General features: G+C 43.3%; 1 protein-coding gene across 1 annotated transcript in view; it reads right to left on the minus strand.

Annotated features, from left to right (window-relative positions):
• The window catches only part of sema4gb (sema domain, immunoglobulin domain (Ig), transmembrane domain (TM) and short cytoplasmic domain, (semaphorin) 4Gb), a 52,934-nt gene that overhangs the window by 25,742 nt on the left and 3,738 nt on the right, over positions 1-23,454 (minus strand). Inside the window, exons 2-6 of the mRNA XM_042507565.2 lie at positions 20,219-20,490; positions 1,650-1,798; positions 1,193-1,255; positions 780-878; positions 597-690 (exon numbers count right to left, since the gene is read on the minus strand). Of these exons, the coding sequence (XP_042363499.2) occupies positions 597-690; positions 780-878; positions 1,193-1,255; positions 1,650-1,798; positions 20,219-20,363 (550 nt within the window). The 5' untranslated portion in view covers positions 20,364-20,490. The remainder of the gene's footprint in view (positions 1-596; positions 691-779; positions 879-1,192; positions 1,256-1,649; positions 1,799-20,218; positions 20,491-23,454) is intronic.

Below are 23,454 nucleotides of genomic sequence, written 5' to 3' on the forward strand. Positions count from 1 at the left end.
CCCACGGCCCAAAATACATTTTCTTCATAGACCTTGATTATAACAGAAACGTCTCTAAAACTGTTCACAGGACACCTTGAACTGCAAACAAGGTCAATTATGACTCTTTCTATTATGAATTTTTGAGCCATGGAGGTTGGCCTGGAGCCGAAAGATTGATCTATAAACCTGTGACATCATCGCAATGCAAAGTCTGCAAGCCAAGCTGAAGAAACACAACGCATCTGTTCAGTGGGCTGCATAGCACAAAAGGTTTTTGGGGGGCTTATGCACCAGGCAAGCAACTACATAGGAATGAAGAAGTGCCATCTTGGCATCCAGTATTTAGGTATTATTGTAAATATATGGTTTTCCAGTCTGTTCTCACTCCAAACTCGTCAAATACATCTGCTCTGTCAGTGCTTTGAAACATATGAGTCTGATGTCATAACGCGGCTGGATGGCATTGTCATTATATGTAGGCGGATGGCCGGAGGCAGCGGGTGTTTTAGGATTGAGCCTCAGTCTCTGCTTTTTTACAACATACTTCCCGTGCCTGTTTTGATGACACCAACATGCTGCATAGAACAGATTCAAAGCAAATTTAGGAGACGCACCTATGAGGAGGCCGGTGTATCCCTTTGCTGGGTCATATGGACACCTGTCTCTGCCTTCCTCAAAGCCTGAAGAGAAGCTGAACCGCTCAGCATCCTTACAGAGAGAAAAAAAAGACATAATTATTGCATTTTAATTCTAGTCTAGTCAGAATTTTATTGAAATTAAATGAGACGAGCTCTTACTATATAAGCACAAAGAGGTCTGAAGGCGTTTGTTCCACAGGCGTACAGGTGAGTCTCATTGAATCTCTGCAGAAAGCGGATGTGATTGTAGCACTCTGTCTGCAGAGAATAAAAAAAACAAGGTTATTTCTGGATCCACAATCAGCAAGAGCTGCAGCGAACACAGGCCGGGCGATCCACTTCATGTTCAGGGGAGATTTCATGCAAATATTCAATGAATAAGTGTGTTTTTTGTTTTTTGTTTTTTTAGGAAAAGTGGATTAAGAAGCACTCGAAAAGATTATCCACAACGTTGCTGTCAGATGCAATCCGCACATCACAAAGCAGAAGTGTTTCATTTATGCTCTCTGACAATAACTCGGAAAATAAAGAGTTTTCTGAATAACAATAAGAGTGTAGCTGCAGTCGTGTACCTGATTGTCTCTGCCTTTGTTTAGACACTGCTTCTTCTGTTCAGGGGAAGCATCCCAATCAATCTGCAAACAATGGGGAGGTGGTAATAAGGATGACTCAGTTAGCTCAATAAATAGAGAGGGAAACATACGTGGATGAACAGAAAGATCTATGGACAGAGAAGGGTGTGTGTGTTTGTGTGTGTGAGAGAGAGTAATAAACAGGAAGAGATGGAAGCAACACTTTATTTTCTGGCTGCGTCACTGAGTGCTGACTCTCTTCAGTAACCCTTGAATAAACGCCTGGTGCATTTAATCCCATATCCATAAAATTGGAGGAACACAATGGGATTTGTTCAATCTGCTTAAGGCTATTATTAGTTTGTCCTTCTTCAACACTTAGGAAATGGGGGAAAACTTGTAAAATGGGAGGTTTTGCTGTTTCTTTGTGGCAGCTGATCTTTGGTCTGGCTCTCACCGTGAAGTTTGCAGTAATGGAGATGTTGGAAGTGTTGAGAGCGTGCAGGGCTCCTCTGCCGCCCACATACAGCAGCCCGGCCTCCTCCTCCAGCAGGAGGGTGCTGTAATTCTGGGAAGAGCCGGAAAAACTGGCGCTGCCCAGCAGACCTGCAAATAGAGGTGACACATAACATATAACAACAAAGATTTCTTTGTTTAAAATGGCGAAAACTATGTGAAAACTATGGCTGTACTTTTGTTCTCAGGTAACTTGCTTACAGTTTGGGGAAGCCTCTTAGCTGTTTCAACATAAAATGCCCCCGTGCACAAAGCTAAATTCACAACCATCACAAATTTTGCTTATAGGTACATTTTGTAAAATCTGGACATAATTTTAGTTCAAAACATTCAAAAAATGAACAACCCTATCAACAATGTAGGAGCTTAAATGCAGTTTGTTTTAGCCTAGTGCGATCAAATTGTAGCATCTAGTGTGCCGCAGGAAAGGATGAAGATGCATTGTGAAAGTTAGAGTCTCAGTTAGTTAAGAAACACAGTGATGGAGGGATGGAGAAGCTCCGGAAAATATAATCTCATCACAAGCAGCTTCCGGAGAGAAGCAACATTTCGCGGCAAAGAAAAAAAAAACATGTAAGAAGAAGAAAAACTGGAGTAAATATTGGTGTGGCTCTCCAACGCTGGAGACAGCTCTTGGAGAGTAAAGAAATACGGTTTGATGCTGAACTCGCAACGTTTCTTTTAAGTAACATCTAACATTGGCTATTTACCTCGACAAAACAAACTGTAGGCTTACAGTTTGCCATAAACTTTCCAAATGGCGTGATGTGACTAAAACATCTTTACTTTATGGAAAGGTAATGCCAATTTACAGGGAAATTATGATTCAAATTTTATTCATCTTTATAGAGGAATATTCTTGTACAGCAGCTGAACCGATTAGATTTTCTTGTCCATTTGAGAAGTTTACCTTATTTTGTTGATTGAAAATCTAAATGTTTTTGTTGATATTCCCTCAAACTAAGGAAGCATAAAAGCGTAGTTTTAGTATCATATTTGCAACACAATCAAACATCTTTATATAATACTCAGTCTCATGGAGCGGCATATGTTAACAGCTCCAAATTCTTGTTTGCTATGAAAGCTTCTATCTTGACTTCACGCTCGTTGGAGAATTCCCAGAGTCGACACACCCCAAGTGAACATGCTTAGTGTGACAGGATGAGCATGAGGCTCGACGGCGGATCTGGGAGATGGGGGGGTCGCTGGAGTGATTGCTGAGAGGAGTGTGGAGAGTGTGGGGATGGGGGCACAGGGGAGGCGAAATTTTAGGGCATTCAGCAAGATTGTTGCCCCAGTAATGCCAAATCGCATCAGTCGTACTGTCACAGCATCATCGTCTGTGTGTAAATGTGTGTGTGAATGAGGGTGGTAAAAGAGGGAGCAGACAAACAGATTATTAATCCACTGCAAAAAAAAAAAAAAATTGGCCTGGTGCACTAAACTAAATATTTGAACACGCTCCGGTGAGAAACGGGGGCAGGTCGGTCTGCTGCTGTGAGACAATAAAAAAAAAGTAGGGGATTGTTTTTTCTCCTTCTGTGCAGAAGTAGCTTTACAGAGCTTTGATTCGTACCAAAAGATAGGTGCACGTAGAGATTTATGTCTGATGAAACAACAAAAAGAAGAAAGCAGTATGTGCTGAAAGAACAAAAGAATAAGAGAAAGTATCGACAGTTACATCGAGGAATATGAGTCAGCAGAAAGCAGATGAGCATATTAATCACCTCTCTACCTCCCTCTCCTCCTTTTCTTTCTATTGTGAACGGATAGCAGCATGTCCACGCTTCGGTGTAATAAGACAACCTATATTTGTCCCCCGCCAATCGATTTACTGTGGTATGAGGTCCTGCACGCTTGTCGCGGTCAATCTGTTCCCCTGTTCATTGTAATGGAGCAAGAATGGTCGAGTGCGGCTGGGAGGGCCAGGGGATCACAGTGTAACTGCTACAAGTGATTAGCCAGCAATGCAAGCCGACGTATTGAGTTATTTTATTTTCCGTGGTTCATAAATTTCACTTAAAACGTATTGAATTAGATCAGAGTCAATTTATTGCCACTTCAACAGCAAATGAGAGCAAAATATGGCAATAAAGTCTAACAAGTAGAAAAATCCAGTTTTAATAAACTGAGTATCATAGGTGCCATTCACAAATTTTGAAATGGCAGATTGTGTCTCCATTCCTTTTTTCACTAGCAAGGACCACACCTCAATCAGAATTAATTTTTAACAATTTATTGACGTGAATGTAGATTTGGTATAAACATTGATGTTGAATTATTGGAACGGATGGTTGAGTGCGGTGTGGGGAAGCTTCGGTGGGAATCCGCCGTGGCTCCCGGGCACGACAGACCCCCAAAAGCATGCATTATATGAGAGAGGAAAAAGCCGATTTGAGATCTCTTAGGTCGGAATGGATGTAACGGTGATAAGCTTGGGAGGACCATCTGCCCATGATCTGAATAAAGTGTTCCGGTATACCGCTGCGGGAAGCCGAGGTGGCAGCTCCGATTCTGAAAGAATGTCCGGAGTAATGCATGGGAGAGATGCCTGACAATGACGGGACCTGACGGAAGTGTTGGTGGAACCAGAAGCGGGTAACCACCTGGCCGGATTCAGATGCAAACAGAGGGTCATCTTGGGATTTGCTTTGTGATGTCCGGAAATGTAAGTAATTGGAGAGAATAAGGAAAGGGTTTAGAACTGATTGAATGTTAAAGTAGAAGACGGGAGTGGGTTGGCTAGATTAGTTGGTTTTGGTTCTTTTTAAAAATAACTATGGTGTCGTTACAGAAAAAAGGTCAGAGAGGCAGGCGTGCCGACGTGGATCGTATCGGAGGGTCGAAGCAGTGAATTCTGAGCATCTGAGGAAACGGAAGAAGGTGAGAATGAATATAGCCTCTAGAGTTTGGTTGACGTGAGGTATGCTATATCTGGAGCGGATGGTGTGGATACAACGTGACAGCAGATCCGTGGTTAATGGGACTCTACAAGGATTTTGGGCTGGTTCTTAGCGTGAGAGGCCTCCGAGCAGTGAGGTGATCTGGGGATGACCATGAGCTGGCCATGACTACCGGTTAGGAGTTTAGAGATGAACGAAATGCCGCTGAGGTAGACTTTGATTGTCTGGGTTTTAATTTCCCAAGACAGAATGGGCGTGGGTGATGAAGCAGGTTAAGGTGATGAGATCAAATGAAGGAAAAGTTATGTTATGCATGTCGTGAAAGTTGTGGAAACAATTCCAAGCCGACCGATATGAAGAGAGAGTTGCATGGGGACAGGCTATTGATGATGGTGTTCTGAGATTCCAGATCAGGGGCATGAAAGCTGGGATTAGATGTTGAAAGGCAAGGTCGAATATGGAGGAACCCGAGTCGGGTGTGCGTCTACATGAGGAGTCAAGCTTCTGAACTTCTTTATTTATGATGTCAAACTACTGCGAGATTGTCTGAGTAGATGAGGACAGATAGGTGACTCCATTCACAGCCTCATAACATGGTGGCGACGATGATGGGGTAGATCTCAAAGAGAGCGGATAAAGTGACCTGGCAGTCTCCTTCCAACTCTTGGGGCCATTGCCTACGAACCATCTTCCATCGTAAAAAAAACCCAAAACCGTCAGACGGAGCTGCGTCATTGAAAAGGTTGACGTCCTGAGGATGAGACAGGTGATCGTCATAAAGAAGGAAATTTGTTCCAATTGCCAAGCAGGCGGAGCCAGAACCAGAGCTCGGCGCGGCTGGGCGCAACGAGAGAGATGGAGGCCATGAGCGACGGGACGGAAGAAGCAACAGGCAACAGATGAGAAAGGAAGCCCTCCCCTGGGCAACAATGCGGATGCAGGCTTCGAGGGTAAGCAGTAGAGGGCACTGGCAGCCCGGTGCCAAAAGTCCCAAGGAGAGTGAACCGGTGCAATAGCCGATGTCGTACATCTGGGGGCCCCCGACATCTCGGTGCCAGATGCCCCAACAAGAGCAAACCGTCGAAGTCACTGGACGTACAACTGGGGGCAGCGGCACCCCGGTGCCAGATGCCCCAGCGAGAGCTAAGTGGTTTGGTTGCCGAGCGCGCACAGCCAGAGGCAATGGCATCCCATCCTTTCTGCACAGGATGAGAGGGAAAATTCGGTGGCAGCCCGGTGCCAACGACCCCGGCCCAGACGGGTTGGGAGGCGTAGGCGGGAGTCTCAACCAAGGCCGGCTGCTGTGGGTCGTGCGGAGGCACGATGAGGGGCACTGACAACCCGGTGCCAGATGCCCCAGCGAGAGCGAACTGGTGCAGTGGCTGGGATCGCACGGCCGTGGGCGCCGACAACCCAACAGACCAGGAAGCTGTGGGTGTACGACTGGGGATAACGGCATCCCGGTGCAGGGTGCCCCAGCGAGAGCGAAGTGGTGTGATTGTCGAGCATACGCAGCCGAGGGCACCGATACCCCGGTGCCAGAAATTCCATCAAGAAACGAATGCTGCAATTGCTGAGGTTGAGCAGTAGAGGGCACCGGCCGGTGCCAGGGGCCTCAAGTGGACAGAGCTGCTGTGGATGGCCAGGAAGAGCAGGAAGTGGTGCTGGCATCCCGGTGCCAGGCGGTCCAACATGAGCGGGCTGCTCAAATTGAGGAGGGAGAACAGTCAAGGGTGCAGGCAACACAGCGTTGAGAATCCCAGGTCAGGTGAGCTGGCGGGAGTGGGAGCCACGACACATCAGACGCCTCAGGCAAACCTGACCTCCGCGGCCGGTGGGACCGAGGTGAAGCGACTTTTTTTGTTTTTTTTGTTTTTGTTTTCGGGAGTTTTTCCTTGGGTGATGTGAGGGTCTAAGGGCAGAGGGATGTCGTAAACTGTACAGCCCACCAAGGCGAACCATGTTTTGTGATAATGGGCTCAATGAATAAAATTGACTTGACTAGACTTGACTTGACTCGCCCGAGGCAGCATGTCCCCACTTCCTATTCAGCACGGGCCGCCGGAAGTGGTTGAAGACGAACCGGCCCTTTAACAGAGGTGCTGACGTCATGGCGCACGACGGGAGCCGCCGCGATGACGTCACCCGGAAGAGCGCCGATATTGACAGAGCAGCACTCAGATGTCACGATGTCAAAAAGCTTGTTGTCAGTTCTGCCAAACGGTATTCCCCGGTCTGCAAAGGCGGCCGGCAATCGGGAGACCTCGCTGGAGCGTGGTGACGCCGCGCTCCAGCGCTCATCGCTCGACATCGAGCCGCCGAGCCGGCAGAGTCGAGACAACGGCGGGAGGCCGTCACCATCCTCCGCGGCGATGGAGTAGGAGAACCGCAGCGGCGCAGGGCTGCACAGGGGCGACCGCGTCCTCTTCTTTCCGCTGAGGGTGGCGGACCAGGAGATGCAGAGGAACCATCGGCCGAGCCGTACATCTGGATGGTGAGCAGAGAGGAGCCGGGTGGAACATGGACCATGGAGGCAACTGAGGGGCCAGCGGCCGGTTGCACTGCCGAAGTCGGCGTCTCCGGCACGGATGCGACAGAGAAGTTGTCGGCGTCGGACCCTGAGGACGCCTGCACGGCCAGATGGAGACGGTGAGGGCCATCGTCACGGCTTCGACCGAACAGGTCGTCATCCGACGGGGAGAGACAGGATCCATAATAGGGGTGAGTGAGCGAACCGCAGTCGACCGAGAGCGAAACGCTACGTGGTGTGTCGGTACGCGCTTGTGCAGAATAACGAGAACGAAAGGGGGAGATAGGGTTAGGAGGATATTTAAGCCGGAAGAGGCGCGGTTGAAGTGCGGTGGAGGTGTGGTCCTGCTCCTGAAACTCTGCTATATAGCTTCACTAAAAGTATAGTTTGTTAAAAAAAATGTTCCGAAAAATAGCTTGGATTACTGAAGGGGGCCCAGGCCCAGGGGCCCAGAGTGTCACCTTCAAAATGTCAATCAAACTACCAGGAAAAGACCAAAATAACCAAAAAGAGACACAAAATGACCAAAAGACAACCTCAAAGGGACACAGAACAACTATGAAAAGCCCTTTGTCTCTTAATCTTGTGACATTATTTGGAGCCAGATTTTCTGAAATATTGATCTCTGCGGTATGAAGTTCCTGCCCATACACCCATTTGACCAATCACGAGCAGCACCATTGATCACAAGCACACTGATGTCAATTACAGCATCAAATAACTAATCAAAACAAAGCGTATTGGAAAAACAAACATTTGAGCAAACATCAGACATCAGATAAGAACTATCTAAAATGAAAAACCAAAACCATCTTTGGGACAAATGTATTTGACTCAAATTTTGATCTACTTTAGTTTGTCCCAAGTGCTAACATGGAGGGAGCACACGGCAATCAGCCACAGAAGCCACAAAGTTATGCCTTTGCTGAGTAATGCTAACCATGACATGTAAACTGATTATGATGTGTGAAATTGTCGGAGTTCCCCTTTAAATCTAGAATTACTGAAAATGTGCTGAGGTGCAACATCCAGCCTGACTCATGCACAGAAATACTGCATGAGCAAAAAGTCCACCTATCTGTGCCGTTGCTACCACATTCAAATAGAATCGTTATGTTTTATGCTTACAGTTTCTTTAGCCACGTGTAGGACAGTTTAAGACAAAAATGACAAGTTTCTGTTAATAGTCTGGTTTAAGTTGGGAAATGCTGTCAAACCAGTTAAAGGATCCTCCGGAAATGAAACTGGAAACGCTGTTTATGGACAAGAAGACAAACACTCTTAACCCTGAGGGACTCTTTGGCACATTTTGCTTGCTTTTCATTCTTCATTTTTTTATAATTATGGCTGTGTTCATGCACATGCATTGTATTATTTCTGGGTGTCATTCTGGGCTTTAGCCTTGGAATTTGTAATTTTTACCATTTTCCACCTGATGATGTCATTTTTGGCATTTGGAGAAAATACATGTCTTTTCCAAATACATAGATAGACAGATTAATAAATAAATCTACTTAGCATGTAGTATATTGAAAATAATTCTTTTTTTGTGTGTGCGTTTTTTTCCTTTTAAAGACATAGTGGCATCATAACAAAAACCTGGCATTTAAAGGATAAAAAAAATTAACAAATATTTGATATCGATGATTATGAGTGATATTGGTTAAAATTTTTTTTAAAAAACTCGATAAAAGTAGAAAATAATATTAATGTATGATATTGTTTAAAACTTGATTTTGAACAGTGTATTTTGCAAGTGTGCGTAATATTAAAGCGAGCCCTGAGGGTTAAAGTCTTTGACCCTACTGTCTCAACTCCAGTGTTACTAAAGCTTTTGCCGCTATTATACATATAAAGACTGTGATGATAGAGAAGATGACAGCTAGTGTGCCGTTGCATTTGATCTTGCATAATACAACTGGATGAAGACTGTTAAGAGTTCCCCCGACCTCACATGGAAGTTGTTTTCCTCCCCACATGACTGGCCGCTTGTCTGACTGTCACATGGACACACTGGGTGATGACTGCGAGTGCCCATCGACTCTCCTGAAGACCAGGCAGAGACTGAGTCAGACTGCAGTCTCTCTCACCGCCCACCTGCCTTCCTGTCAGCCTCTTTCTTACTGGTTCTATCACCGACAGCCAGACAACCACAGGGAGCCTTCTCACTGGTCAATAATTAGGTTATTATCATACTGGCTCTGTCGTGGACGTCAGACTGATTATACGCATGACAGCTGGGAAGAATGACACTGCGCATATTGCTCAAGGAAAGAGGAAACCCTCCACAAAAGTTACATCAACCGTGACATTTAAGAAATTTAATCTTCCAAACATTCATTCTGAGCCATTAGTGTATAAACACTGCCCGCCTCTGCATCTCTCAGTGTAAAGAGAAATAGTTTTATGGCCTAAATCACGCAGAGGCTGCTGTGCCTGCAGCGTTTGTGGAGCTTTCAGAGTCTCAAGCAAAGAAAAATGCTTCCTGACATGTTTGTCCTCTTTAGTAAACCAAAAAAGTGAACAAAGTCATCAGGAGGAACATAAGGAAACGTTACGTTACCTCTGATTACACTAACAAAGTAAACGGCTGCCAGTCATCTCATGCTCGTTGCACCGAGGATCAGTTTAAAAATAGAGAGATTTGTAATGGTCCTACGAGCATCAGAATTAAAGAAAGAATTCAAGCCAATTTGCTTGTAATGTAATTCTGTCCAACCTGACAGGATAACCAAACGTGGATGAAACAGCTGACAGAACATGTCAGAACAACATCACGCGACTCTTCTGAGGAACACTACAGGAAGACGCCAGTTACAACATGTCAAGGTAAAAAAAACCTCACGAGTCTGTCTATAAGAAAAGAATTAATATGTTTCAGTGGAGACTAAATGAACTTTGTGGCATGAGAGTGTGTGAAAAGTGTCAATTGCATGTGTCATGGTCAATGCGAGAGTCGGCAGCCCCGTCAAATTATTATACTCATTATTTTTGTGCATGGCGCATGAAAACAGTAGACCTGAAATCGTCAAACAGATTGATTTAGATCAGATTGAGAAAAAGTGTGAATGTAAACACAGCTACTGGCAATGACAGCAAAACCTTATGCAACTCTCAAAGACATCTGCAAACAAAACTGTGTGACTGCCACCCAGTACTTCTCATTGCCAGTCAGCCTCAGATTTGAGTGAGCAATGAGCAGCTCCTCCAACACAGCCAAAGGTCAGGACACACCGGAGGGGAGGGGATTCATCTGAAGGATGGGGGACTCTGGCAGGAAATGGGCAGGAGTCACGCAGCAGGGCAACCTCTCCACCACATGCAGGTACGCACATATAAAGGTATGCACACACGAAAAAAACATACAGAATCCATACATGTATCGACAAGCAACCAAGAGCAGAGGGTGACACGCACACGCAAAAATGCACAAACAACAAAACATAATCCTCATCACGAGAACGCTGCATATTCCCAGAGATCACGTTTTAAAGAGAGTTATGCAAACACAACGGCAGCCCAAGGCAACGTAAAGAGCCCACTATTCATGAGTCATTCAAGAGTGCGCCAAAGCCTTGGTTTCTATCTAATGAAAATAGTATCTGCATGATATAACAAGCAGCGCTGCTGAGGAAGACCACGGTGGTGACGTGCAAAATGTCCCTGGCCCCAAGGCAGCGGGGGCACAGCGACCTTGGTTTCAGGCCTGCCGTGGTACGACTGTGTTTCTTTTTATGCAGGCGACACTGATGTGTTGGCGTATTTTTGAACATCTGACGTCCCTCAGTCCTCGATGGCAACACAACAACAATCTTCTCTTTTATCTGAGCAACAGAGGCCAAAATCGATGGGCTGCAATCACAGCTGTGCACTAAAACCAAGCTATCAGATACACACATATGGAGAAATAGACAGTAAATTGGTCTACTTTTTTACCTGAATGCATACACACCATAACACTCACACACACACACACACACACACACACACACACACACACACACACACACGTGCACACACACAGTACAGAGCTTCTATGTAATGTAGGAAGTACAAAGCCACCACCTCATGAGGCTTGTATGACAATCACATATTAATTTAAAGTGCAATTATTAAATCTTCCTTAAAATTAAATGACAAAACACATCATTTGTTTGTTTCATCCAGAGCAACACATGTAAGCACAATTGACAAGATGATATTGCTTTTTAAAAAATAATACTTTTTTGGATCCTACAATGCTATGATAAAAGTAATGATAAGGCTCCCAAAAGAACTTCGTTTGGAAGTCTCTATAAATGGAGATAATACAGATAAATGCAAATATATCTGCATATATGATCGCAAAACTTGTAGGAAATAGGACAAAGTTTTGATTTTGGAAGTCTATTGGTTTCTATTTGTGGTCCATTTTTGGTTCCAGTCATACATAAATGCCAAATATCGCCCAGGCAGATAATCTATCGACCCCTTGTCTTGGCTATTGTTTTATGACTCTTTAGCTTTTCACTATCCCTTTTTAGAAAAATGATCTGAATTATCTGCAGACATAGTCTCTCAGCTTCATTCATCTCAAGTTGCTCATCGGACTGTAAATAATGACTCACTGTCCCCTCTGACATGTAGCTGTTGGAAATAAAACTTTATTAAACAATCTCCTTGCAAAATAATTTTTAATTTATTCATGTGGACTTTGTTAAGAGACCGTTTTGTTTTGTGTATATGTTTGACGAATGTTGATACCCAATGGTGTTTTCTGTAGAAAGTTACAGGACTTCAATTCCCATGGTGCAACAGCCAATAAATAGAGACAGGTGCGCACAGTTTGAAGCACAGTGTGAAAAGGCCTATTTCTCTCTGTTTGACAAGCCAAACAAGTCATCACAACTGTAAGCTAAACAAGCCGAATTAGTTCAAAGATAACGGGTTAGAAAGTCCTAATTTGCAAGGCATCTAAAGCGTTTTTTAGAGAGCATGTAGAAAGAAGCTGTAACAGTTGTCCCTGTGATCATTGCTGTTATATGAGTCATGATTTTCTTCCATATTCTGTATTTATTTATGTGTGAGGACTGTTAATATACCTTATGAAGGTGTGCTGAGCTGCTGTAAAACAATGAGCTAAAAGCAGGAAGTTTAAAATTGTACTTCTCTGTGGGTTTGTCACTATGAGCGACATGTTTCGTATTAGTAATCTGATCCACTGTTAACAGAAAAATATTGTTAAGTGTAGCTTTAATGACAGAAATCGGAAAAAAACCCCATATAATTCTGCATCAGCGTTGCCATGAATATGTGCAGTAAATTAGCAGCAGACTCATGCTGACCTCCTGTTTCCTGAAGCTACTGTTTTACACACACACACACACACACACACACACACACACACACTGCACCTTGTGCTTTGCTGTAAAATCAATGAAGAAAGTCAACAGAGCGCTGAGCTGTGCCAGAAGCCTCTCAGCGTGCTGGTTTCTATTTACTGTTGTCATCCTGTATATGCGTGCGTGTGTGTGTGTGTGTGTGTGTGTGTGTGTGTGTGTGTGTGTGTGTGTGTGTGTGTGTGTGTGTGTGTGTGTGTGTGTGTGTGTGTGTGTGTGTGTGTTAACCTGTTTGTCTGAATGTTCAGAGTACATCGTTCGATGAGGGAGAGAGGTCAAAATGACTGTCCCTCTGAAACATCTGTCTCACACACACACACACACACACACACACTTCACACTTATTTCACCCTTCATCTGACTCCTGAAAAAGAGCGAAGACACTTCTGTCAGTGACTCCGAAGATCTGACGAGTGTGTGTGTGTGTGTCTGTTGTATATTTGCCAAAGTGTGTGTGTCTCAACACTGAGCCGTCACAGGTGGCACGTCCAGAATGTGTGCACTCACGCTCAGACATATTTGTAATCCCCCATGTGGGATCCAAGATGATAGTAAATCCAGTGTGGTTTTTATGTGTGTGTACCAGTCATCCTGTGAGTGTGTGTGTGTGTGTGTGTGTGTGTGTGTGTGTGTGTGTGTGTGTGTGTGTGTGTGTGTGTGTGTGTGTGAGACTTCCTGTGTGACTCACTGATCACTAGACACACTCCGGGGACCATGTGACGCACACACATGCACACACAAACACGTGCTTACAGAAAAGATTTGGGAACAAATGCTGGGAGGAAAGATTGACTTAACTTCTTTGGACAGTGTCAGAGACGTCAGTTGTCGTCAACTCTGTCCACATTATATAAGCACGTCTTCACTTCTTTAGCCGCCTCAAGAGTCAATGAACATGACGATGTGTTACGTAAGCAATAATGCACAACTGGGTGCCCTGATATACAAAAATAGAGTTGTGTTTTCTCAGTTATTATATAGCATAGATTAGATTTGGCGAGATATATAACATTAAATAAGCATTATTGATTTTCAATGGGTGCACATAAAAAATAAAGAAAAAACTTAAAATTCCATATTTCATACAGCAATTGTGAAGTGCATTTTGTTTACTGATGGAAAAACTGTAACTACATCTGCTAGCCAATCAGTAACAAGTAATTTATTTGGCGATGGAATAAAAGAAGAGTGACAATTTGTCTTTATATACCCTTGAAACCTGAGATAAAAAAGGGGAGAAGGCAATGAGCAAGTCTTGCTAATTTCTGGGTCATTGCTTCTTAAGTTTCTCATTGCCTTTTTCTCATGTTTATGAAAGAAATTAAGTCAATTTGCCCAGGTATATTAACACATTCATTTTGTAATTTGGGTGAATTAACCCCTTAAAATGGGAATTCAGGATGTATATATATATATATATATATATATATATATATATATATATATGCCTTAAACTTTACCCTAAAATGAAAACCAACCTATTTTTTTCAGGAAGCTTGTGGTTTTAAGAAAAGTAGGAACTTCTTTGTGCACTCAGCTCTTCATAAGTAGATTAGATGTCAGCCACTGTCTGCTTGTTAAGCGTCTCGTCAGTGGCTGCGTTATGTTTACCGCGTGTCTTACAGAGACGCAAACACCTTTTTCAGAGCTTGTGTCAGATCCAAAACCTTCGCAGGACTTTGTTCAACCAGGGAGACTGCGGAGCAAGATGAAAGACAGCCAACACTTTCATCTTTCAGAAAAGAAAGCCAGCCCGCACTCACAACACACAAATAGTCCCCGTGTTATTTCAGGTCTCGCTAGATGCTATCAGTGAATCTCCAGTAAGATCTTGTCGGATTCACACATCAGCACTGTATCAGAGGGGAGTAGGATCAAAGAATCAAGGGGGGGGGGACTCAGTGGATTTAAGGGTCCAAAGCATGAAATGTCATCACAGAGAGAGGAAATAAAGAAGGTAAAAACGAATGGTGCAACAGCGCTGTCACACAGAGATTAAATTTCAGTTAAGGCAGCGAGCCAAGCTGATAATGTGAGCAAATCATCAATGTTTCCTGCGTTCAAAAGAGACGCAGCAGCTCGGCTGTTTGCAAAGATGATAATAGACTTGTCTCCTAACTTTAATTACAATAATGAATAAAAAAGAGCATCATGCTGGCAGCTTTTAGTACTACCACAATCCATAAGGAATTTTACTACCACGACCTCTTTTGCCATCTCAGCTTGTCATCGCAGCCGTAGACAGCTTACAGTGCATCAATTTTTCACAGCTGCATTACTTCAGGTCTGGTGGCAGAGGCACAGAAAGCCAAAGCAGGAACCCCCATGGGCAAACTGCAGAGTTCAGAGCAGAGTCGAGCATTAATCTCACCTCAGCACTGTCTCATAAACACACAAACACAAGCTCAGTCGTCAAATTTGACCATTAAAGGCCCAGTGTGTGGGATTTAGGGGAATCTATTGGCAGAAATAGAATATAATCTAATTTCTTTTGTCAAATAATCATCACAAAATAAGAATGGTGTCAAGCTGTTTATATCTACAAGGAGACCATGTCCTAATTTTGTGTCTTTTTTAAGTAATTTTGTGTCACTCTGAAGTCATTTTGTCTCCTTGTGGAGTTTTTTTTGGTTTGTTTTGTAATTCTGTTTCTTTTCTTATTTATTTTGTGTTGCTTTGAACTGATTTTCTGTCTTATTGTGTTAATCTTGTGTCTCTTTGAAGAAATTTTGTGTATTTTTTAGTCCTTTTGTGCCACTCTGAAGTCATTTTGCATCTCCTTGTGTTTGTTTTTTGTCTCTGAGGTAATTTTGAGTTTTATTGAGGTAATTGTGTATCTCTTTGAGGTAATTTTGTGTCTTATTGAAGTAATGTCCCTCTTTGGAGTCATTTTGTGTCTCCTTGTGGTTGTTTTTTGTCTCTGAGACAATTTTGTGTTTGGGATCATTTTGTGTGTTATTGAGATCTTTTGTCTTTTAAAGCCATTCTATGGCGCTTTGTATTCATTTTGTGTTTCCTTATGGTTGTATTTTGTGTCTTACTGAGGCAACTTCATGTTTCTTTGAGGTCTTTTTTAGTAATTTTGTGTCACTCTAAAGTAATTTTGTGTCTCCTAATTGTTGTTTTTGGGCTCTTTGAGGTGATTTTGTGTCTTGTTCTGTAATTTTGTGTCCCTTTATTTTATTTTGTGTCTCCTTGTGGTTGTTTTTTTGTCTCTTTCGGGTAATTTTGTGTGTTACTGACATGATTTTGTGTCTTTCTGTGGTAATTTTGAGTCTCTTCCTGCCACATATTAATTTGAGTCACATTTTGCAAGTGAAGGCCCTGCTGACACTTCGGGCCTCTGTGCCTGTGCCCGGGAGGCCCGTTCAGTTATCCATCCATGGTTGCCATGCGCTTACTTTATGCGGGATCCTTTCTTTTTTTCCTCTATGGTGAATTTTCCAACGCCCCTATCCTTTGAAATTTCCATACGAGAGTGCACAAAGTCATCTTGTATCATTTTCCTTCTTAGAAATCTGAGCTTCTTCTCACTCACACTGTCCATGTACTCCCACTCAGATAGGCCATCCATAAAGCATACCATAACTTAACAGGCGCCCCCTCACCTCAGCTAAGAAACATCATATAAATCCTCCCACAGAGTCTCCCACAGGTAGTGACACCCACATACAACATCCATCCTATTTCCATATACAGCACAGTACTTCAAACCCAGGCAGACACATCGTCTTTATGAGGTGGAGCTCTCCGAAACCCCCAAATGTGATGTGTCAAAACAGGGGAAGTGACAGCGGGTGCACACTTTACATGATGTGACTACATGCGTGCGCTCTCCCTTCACACACATACAGCAGTCATGCATGGGGACTGACGAAACGCATGCTGACACACGTGCACACCCTGCACTCCCCCGATGATTGGGAAGTAGGTCAAGGACAACTTTCTACGAGGGCAAAAATAAAATCTGTGGTGAGAGGCTGACTCTGGCTGCAGCACAGAGAAGTGCCCACAGTATGTATGATTTATAATCCGGCAGAGTCCAAGATGTGTAAATAAATAGCCGGGGGCAAGACAATTGGGAGGAGGCTTTCAAAATAGACAATGAGTCCTGCTTATGATGCACTTAGAAACTTTAATGAGGGTTAATGAATTATATGTGCTGCCCTGTCTAATGAACTCTTCAGGGTTAATTGAGTGTGTCCTTTTCATTTGCTTGATAAATAACGGCACTGATATTAGTAATCAGTTCACTGCTGTCAGCTCCCATTGGTCGCTAGAAACAGCTCCACAACAGCAGGCCCAGGACTCCCCAATACAATTGACTGATCATAAGTCCCACTCCCCTTAGTTACTGTTGTTTAGTTGGACAATTTTGATAAAAAAAAGATACATGGCAGTGTCACTTATGATTAAAACCAGATTAACCAGGTGGCCTCAGGCAAAACAGATTCACAAAACAGACAGCAAGTACCACAGTATGTGATGGAGGGATATAATCACAATGTAATCTAAACTAAAAGAACAAGACAAAACAACACCAACAGAAGCTTACAGTCTCAATGGAAAAGGGAAAGATAGAGACCAAAGAACTAACAGAGTTCGTACAACTGTGTCCTTTTTTTTTGCATTTTTACACAGAACCAAACAGTGGTAGAATCATGTTGCTCCAGTGTGAGATTTTAGACAGCATGCTGGCACTGCAGAAGCAAAAAAAGGCAGGACTGGTGTGACATTAACACAACAGTGTCAGCCTCTAGTGTGACATGTATCTGCAGTGCTTTATTGACAGTAACAATGGCAAAACAATCATTTACCGCCCCTGTTGTATGGTGATTTATCTCGTCCTCTACTCGGATGATAAGGAGCTCCCAAATCTCTTTGTTTTCCCAATTTGCTGACATTTATGGCAGCTATTTTTCTTCTTTGAGTTAACCGCTATCAGCTGCTTTTTAAATCTCTTGCAGTGGATCACATGTGTATATGTACATGTACATATACGCTGTCAGAACGTCACATTCGTCCCGTTCATGTTCCCGTCTCTGTTCCCTTATACGTAAACCTCACTTCGGTGCTATTATCCGCTTCTCTGCCAGCTCAAAGGTGAGACAACTCCGCCCCCCATTACATGTTTGTACCTTGACAGAACAAAAAGTTGTTAGCGTGTGTCGTCCATCTACGCCGCTGTAGTGGTAAGAGAAAAATGTAGAAAAACAGATCAAGCCCTCGCTAAAGAGGCATTTATGTGTGTCCATGACAACAACCGTTCTTGAACCTCTTTCACTGTGCGACGTAGGGCCAATGTTTAGAGCCACGACCAAAGATATCTTCATGTGTCTGTCACGTTGGTCATCTTTCGCATGGGACAGACCAACATCGCACAGTGTATACCCGGCTTTACACAGAAAGGCAAAGTGGCATAACAACAACATGTCTCCGCCTTGAACTGCTGTTGTTGTTTCCAACTCTTTTATACATCAGCAGCATAATCAAATTCCTGGAATTCAGCTATGGCTTTTACTTTTGGTGTGCTATCCCAAAATTTTCTGTGGTCTTATCTGGCCACCCCTTTTTTCTTTCTGAAGGCACCACTGCACACCAGTAGCTTTAAAAGTAGTGCCATACTCAGTATTTGTTTATTTCTTCGTGCTGCAGGGTCTACTATAAATACTTTCCCCTCAATATTCTCTGCAGCACAACAAATCTGTTCATTGTGAAAACTTGGACCTTGAAGGAGAAATATTCACATCATTTCCTCTCTCTCAAGCGAACAGAATATTCATTTCTGCAGCTCTTCTCAGGTTGGATTAAAAAAAGCACAGTAAAACAGTTTTTAAAAAAGTGTCTCCTCCTGTTATATTCTCAACTCTCTGACTGATTGTGATTCTGAACGTCAGGCAGCATATCCCCCCATCTCCAAAGCATCATCTCACACTGCAACACTCTCAACAGCTCTTATGACATTGCACCGGAGAGAGCTCGGCTGGCAGCAGAGTCGGGCCCTGTTCGCTCCACCCGTCCTCTAATAATACTCGTCCTCGGAGGACTGAGGAGGGGTGGAGGGGAGAGGGGTGGAGGTAAGAGCACAGCCATATGATCAGTCTGCCAGTGCCGGAGTTCCCTTCCTCGCTGCAGCTGCAGCCTCTGCCGCAGTGATGAGGGGCGAGGAGAGAGAGGGAGGGGAAAGGTGAGCCGGTGGCGAGCTGAAGAGGGGGTTAGGTGGATGGAGGAAGGTGCTGATGATGTAGGTAAACGTCCCCTCCGTACCCAAATAAACCAACTCAGCAGTTTTTTCTGCACGGACACTAATCAGGTCTACGGTGCTCAGGTTTATAAGGGTTTCTTGTCTATTGTTTCATTAGAAGTGTTTGCTGAGCCGTGTGATCTAGGACAGGGCTTGAGAGAGGCGATTAATAACTCTGAGCATGAAGGAGCTGTCTTTAGGGCCAACTTCGAAAACTGTGCCACTTCTTTTACAAGGAGGGGAGGGAGGAAGGAGCCGGAGCAGCATCAAATAAGGACAGTGAGGTGAGTGTTTAGGGGGCTTGTGCACGTGTGTTTGCTCCTCGAACAGACGTTTTAAAGTCTGACATTGTGCACTCCTCCTCTCCCCACATTAATATCAGTTCCTTTTTTTTCACTCTTTCTCTTACTTCTATATGAGAATAATCATGTTGTGATTATTTGCAACTTAAGTTCCCATAATGCTTGGGGGGAAGTGAACAAACAGCCTGTTTTCACCTCCAACTCACACTACTGCTGTTTTATCAGTGATGTCAGACAGTGATGCAGCAAGGCTCTTTTTGCTGTGGTATGATACAAACCCAAAGTGTCAGTTTAAAAGGCAGCGGGAAGTAACATAAATGGCCAAACGCAGCTGCATTATCAGTGGACCTTGGCATCAGACATGGACCCACTTAGGCTCCTTCATGGCAGCATGATATGCACTGGTCGTATCCGTTTTTGAGGCAGCATGTCGGCCTCAGACATTCACGGCGATATGATATGCACCCAGCGCATCAGTTTTTGAGGCAGCGTGCAACAACTCAACTTGTCAAATTCCACCAAATTGCCAGTGGACATTGGCATCAGACATGGACACACTGAGGCTCATTTTGTGGCAGTTTGATATGCACCAGGCACATCTGTTTTAGAGGCAGTGGGCAACAACCTAACTCATCAAATACTGCTGCATTGTCAGTGGACGTTGACATCAGACATGGACGCAGGATGTTACAGTGTTATTTTATGAACTAAAGTTTAAGCCGGGTTATTTTTAGCGTATATTTGTTAACATTTTGGCAAATTAGCACCATAATAAGTATGCCGAATTTCAGTTTGCAGTGTTCCCATTTATGTCCAGAAAAAACATCACTGGATTACTTTGACTGTGATGATTCTCCTGTTATAAGGAGCATTTCTAAGCAGATTTATTGTCATTAATTCAAGTTGGACATTGGAGATAACGATATCCTCAGAAACAATGAGTCACGCTGAATCCAAAAATATGTGAATCATGTTTGTGTGTTTACAGACGTGACAGCAGCTCCAACTGTTGATTGTGCTGGTAAAGTGGGCCAAACTACAGTAACTAACTTCTTGTAGTTTTAACAACAGCTTATTCACCTCACACAATAGCTTTGCCTGATTTCTCCAATCGTCATACTATTTTGAAAGCTGAACTGTGTTTGCCCCTCACCTTTAGAGAAGACAGTTGTCCTGGGTGTGACATCAAGGTCGAGGGACGGGCTGAAGGGGAAGGCCCACAGCTGCGACAGCCTGGCGAGGAGCATCAGGAGCAGCAGTAGGTGCAGGAGGGGCTGAACTGATCTCTGGTCTCCCATGTTAAACACACAGACCTGGGTCTGAGTGCAGCCTCAATTACAATATGTTGAACACAAAAAAAATCTGAGAAATGTGTTTTTTCAGGCCCAGCAGGAAGCAGATGCAGAATCTTTGATTATCCTCCAGCTGAGAAAGAGAAAAACAACATGTTTAACTAAAGGTGAAATGATCCAGCACACTAAACCAGAGGCTGTTGTTGCTGAGATCTATTAAAAACAACAGGAACATTTGCAGAAACACAACACTCCTGAGGGAATATACTATTTGGTAGGTATATTCAAACTTGTGGTGGAGGAAGTAGATCCGTCAACTGAGTAAAATGCCGATACAACAATGTTAACACCTTATTATGAGTAAAAGTGAAAAAAATACTTAGGTAAAAGCACAATAACATTATAAATGGCCCCTGTGTCTGATATAATCTATCATATGTGACATTTTAGGTTGTTAAAATTAATGCAACATGCATCATTGTGGAAGCAGCATTTTACTGTTGCATCTACAATTCTACAATTTCATTTAGCAGACGCTTTTATCCAAAGCGACGTACAACACAAGCAAGAATTTAGACTTAATCTGTTGAGTCGGGGCTTTATATACTGGCTTTATATACTTTATATACTGTAGCAAAATAAACTTATATAAAATATAATAAAATAAAACTCTACTGATCTTCTCCTAAAGGGACAGTTCACCCTAAAATCAAGAATATATATACTGTATTTCCTCGTACTTGTAGTGCTCCTGATCAGTCTAGATTGTTTAAGGAAAAAAGGAAAAAAATCTTTTTGATTTTAAGGTGAACTGTCCCTTTAATATCCCATATGATTAACAAAAAACAGACACTTTTAATGTCTTAAAATATTTCAAAACATCCTCAGCGGGTGTGATGAACTTTGCCGAAGTGATACAGTGTCTGAACTTTCTTTCCTCCCTGACAGCGTGAGCAGAAAATGAGCTGCTGATATGCACCATCACTCTCTGATTACAACCAATTAGCCAAAGTGAATGAGTTAGGTGCTGTTACATAAAAGACCATTTAAAAAGTTTGGGGAGTTAAATAATGCGCCCCTGTGATGAGATATTGCAACACACAACTCCATCTCTTAATTAGCCGTGCGCACAGTGGAGCAGCATGACGGATAATCTACAGATTAGGCGCCGTGCCATCAGCACAATCTCCGCCTGGCTGCCCCGTTCTCTGGCTCTGTCACTGATCAAAGGGTCAACACTGTGAATCCCGCTCCACAGCATTGTGACACTGGAGAATTCCCAGTATAATCTCCACGGCTGCTGCTGCTAATCATTTGCAGCATGAAGCACAGAGAGGCTAATGATCTCTCTGTTAGCACTTTGGGTGCTAAGCTTTGGAACCAACGTATATGATGATAAAGTTATTGATGGAAAGTTAGTGATGGTGCAGGAAGCTTTTCACTATGCATAAATCCAGGACTATTTCTTTAAGATGTCTTTACCCAAAAATGCCCAGGTCTATGTTCATGCTTTGTAAAATGTACCATTGTTGTGTAATTTAGGCATTTAGGTTTGTCATTTTGGTGTATACTCTGAAAGCGGAAACTATAAACAGCCTACAGCAGAAACTCATCACAGATACACATAAACATTAAGAGTTGCAGCTTCAGTTGTGACCTGTTGATATTTTTGTTTGATTTTTTTTTGGATTTTCCAAAAACGTAAACACCAAGAAACATCATGCTACTGCCCTAATTTTGAGTGGATGGAGGAGAATCTCCTAAGTTTCCATCACATAAAGGCAGTCTTAAAGATACAGTTAAGCCTAAAATAAATTTTAAAAATAGATGTTTTTACTCTTACCTGTGATGCTATTTATCAGTCTAGATTGTTGCTTAGTGTTGGAGATATCAGCCACAGAGATGTCTGCCTTCTTTTCAATGTAATGGAACTAGATGGCAATTAGCTTGTGGTGCTCAAAGCACCCAAAAAAATTAAAAAACTTAACAACAATGTCTCTTCCAGATATCATGATCCGGTTACTTGAGATAATCCACAGACCTTGTTGTGAGCAGTTTAATGTGGGAACTATTTTCTTCTACTGAACTACACCTCCAATCACAAAACAGAAGGTGTTTAGTTTTACTTTTTTTTTTGGCGCTTTGAGCACCACAAGCAGAGTGCCATCTAGTTCCATAATATTTAAAAGAAGACAGACATCTCTATGGATGATATCCACAACACTCTGTAACTCACAACAAAGAAACCCTGAGCACTACACTAGCACTACAAGTAAGACAACAAATATGTATTTTTGATTTTGGGGTGAACTGTCCCTTTAAAAGGGCACTCCACCAAATTGGCATTGCAATTGTATAACAATGACAGTTTTAACAAATATAATCAAAATCAATGCAGCAGAACCAGAGATGCTGTCTTTTTATATTTTCATACTTCCTTGTCAAAACCTGGTGCCTACATTACCCACAATGCAACTCAGCCACTGACAGCTGGCTGGGAGATTCATCTAATGCAGCCTTGAGCCACAGGTCTCAAGCAGAGACAAGGAGTGGGCTGCAGAAGTCTGAAAAGCTCACTTCTTTTTAACTCCATGCCCAAGTAGTCGTTAGCTCCAAAACCACCGTCTGCCAAAACTGTGTCAAAATCGAGGGCAACAGATGAACCAGAAAAGCAGACACGCCGCTGGTGGGAGCCCTTTGGTGTGGTTTTGTCAGCTGCTGCCCTCAAACACACAGCAAACACACCATCATTTCAACACATCTGCATTTGCGTTGTGTGTAGTACAGGAGCTGGCAGGGGTGTCAATGGTGTTGCCTCACTGATGAAAGCAGAGAAGCTCCAGGACGGGAAGGTAAACACATCTGCCTTGGCAGCAGCACGACCGGTGTGTCACGCATGATGGGAGACGAGAGGGATCGAAACAAAAACAGCAGCCGGTGTCTGAAGCACGTCACTTAGAGACAATTTTCTTCCTGGTTATTGATCAATGGTTTGCAGCAGGAGCATTTTGGCCTGCTTTAAATGATGATCTCTGCCCTCTGATGCTCATCAAACATCCGAACATGAAGTCGTAACTTGCCTACAGAGTGTGTAGAG

Source organism: Plectropomus leopardus, chromosome 19 (genome assembly GCF_026936395.1).
Source record: "Plectropomus leopardus strain MGB_pleo_1.0 chromosome 19, ASM2693639v1, whole genome shotgun sequence".
Classification (NCBI taxonomy): domain Eukaryota; kingdom Metazoa; phylum Chordata; class Actinopteri; order Perciformes; family Serranidae; genus Plectropomus; species Plectropomus leopardus.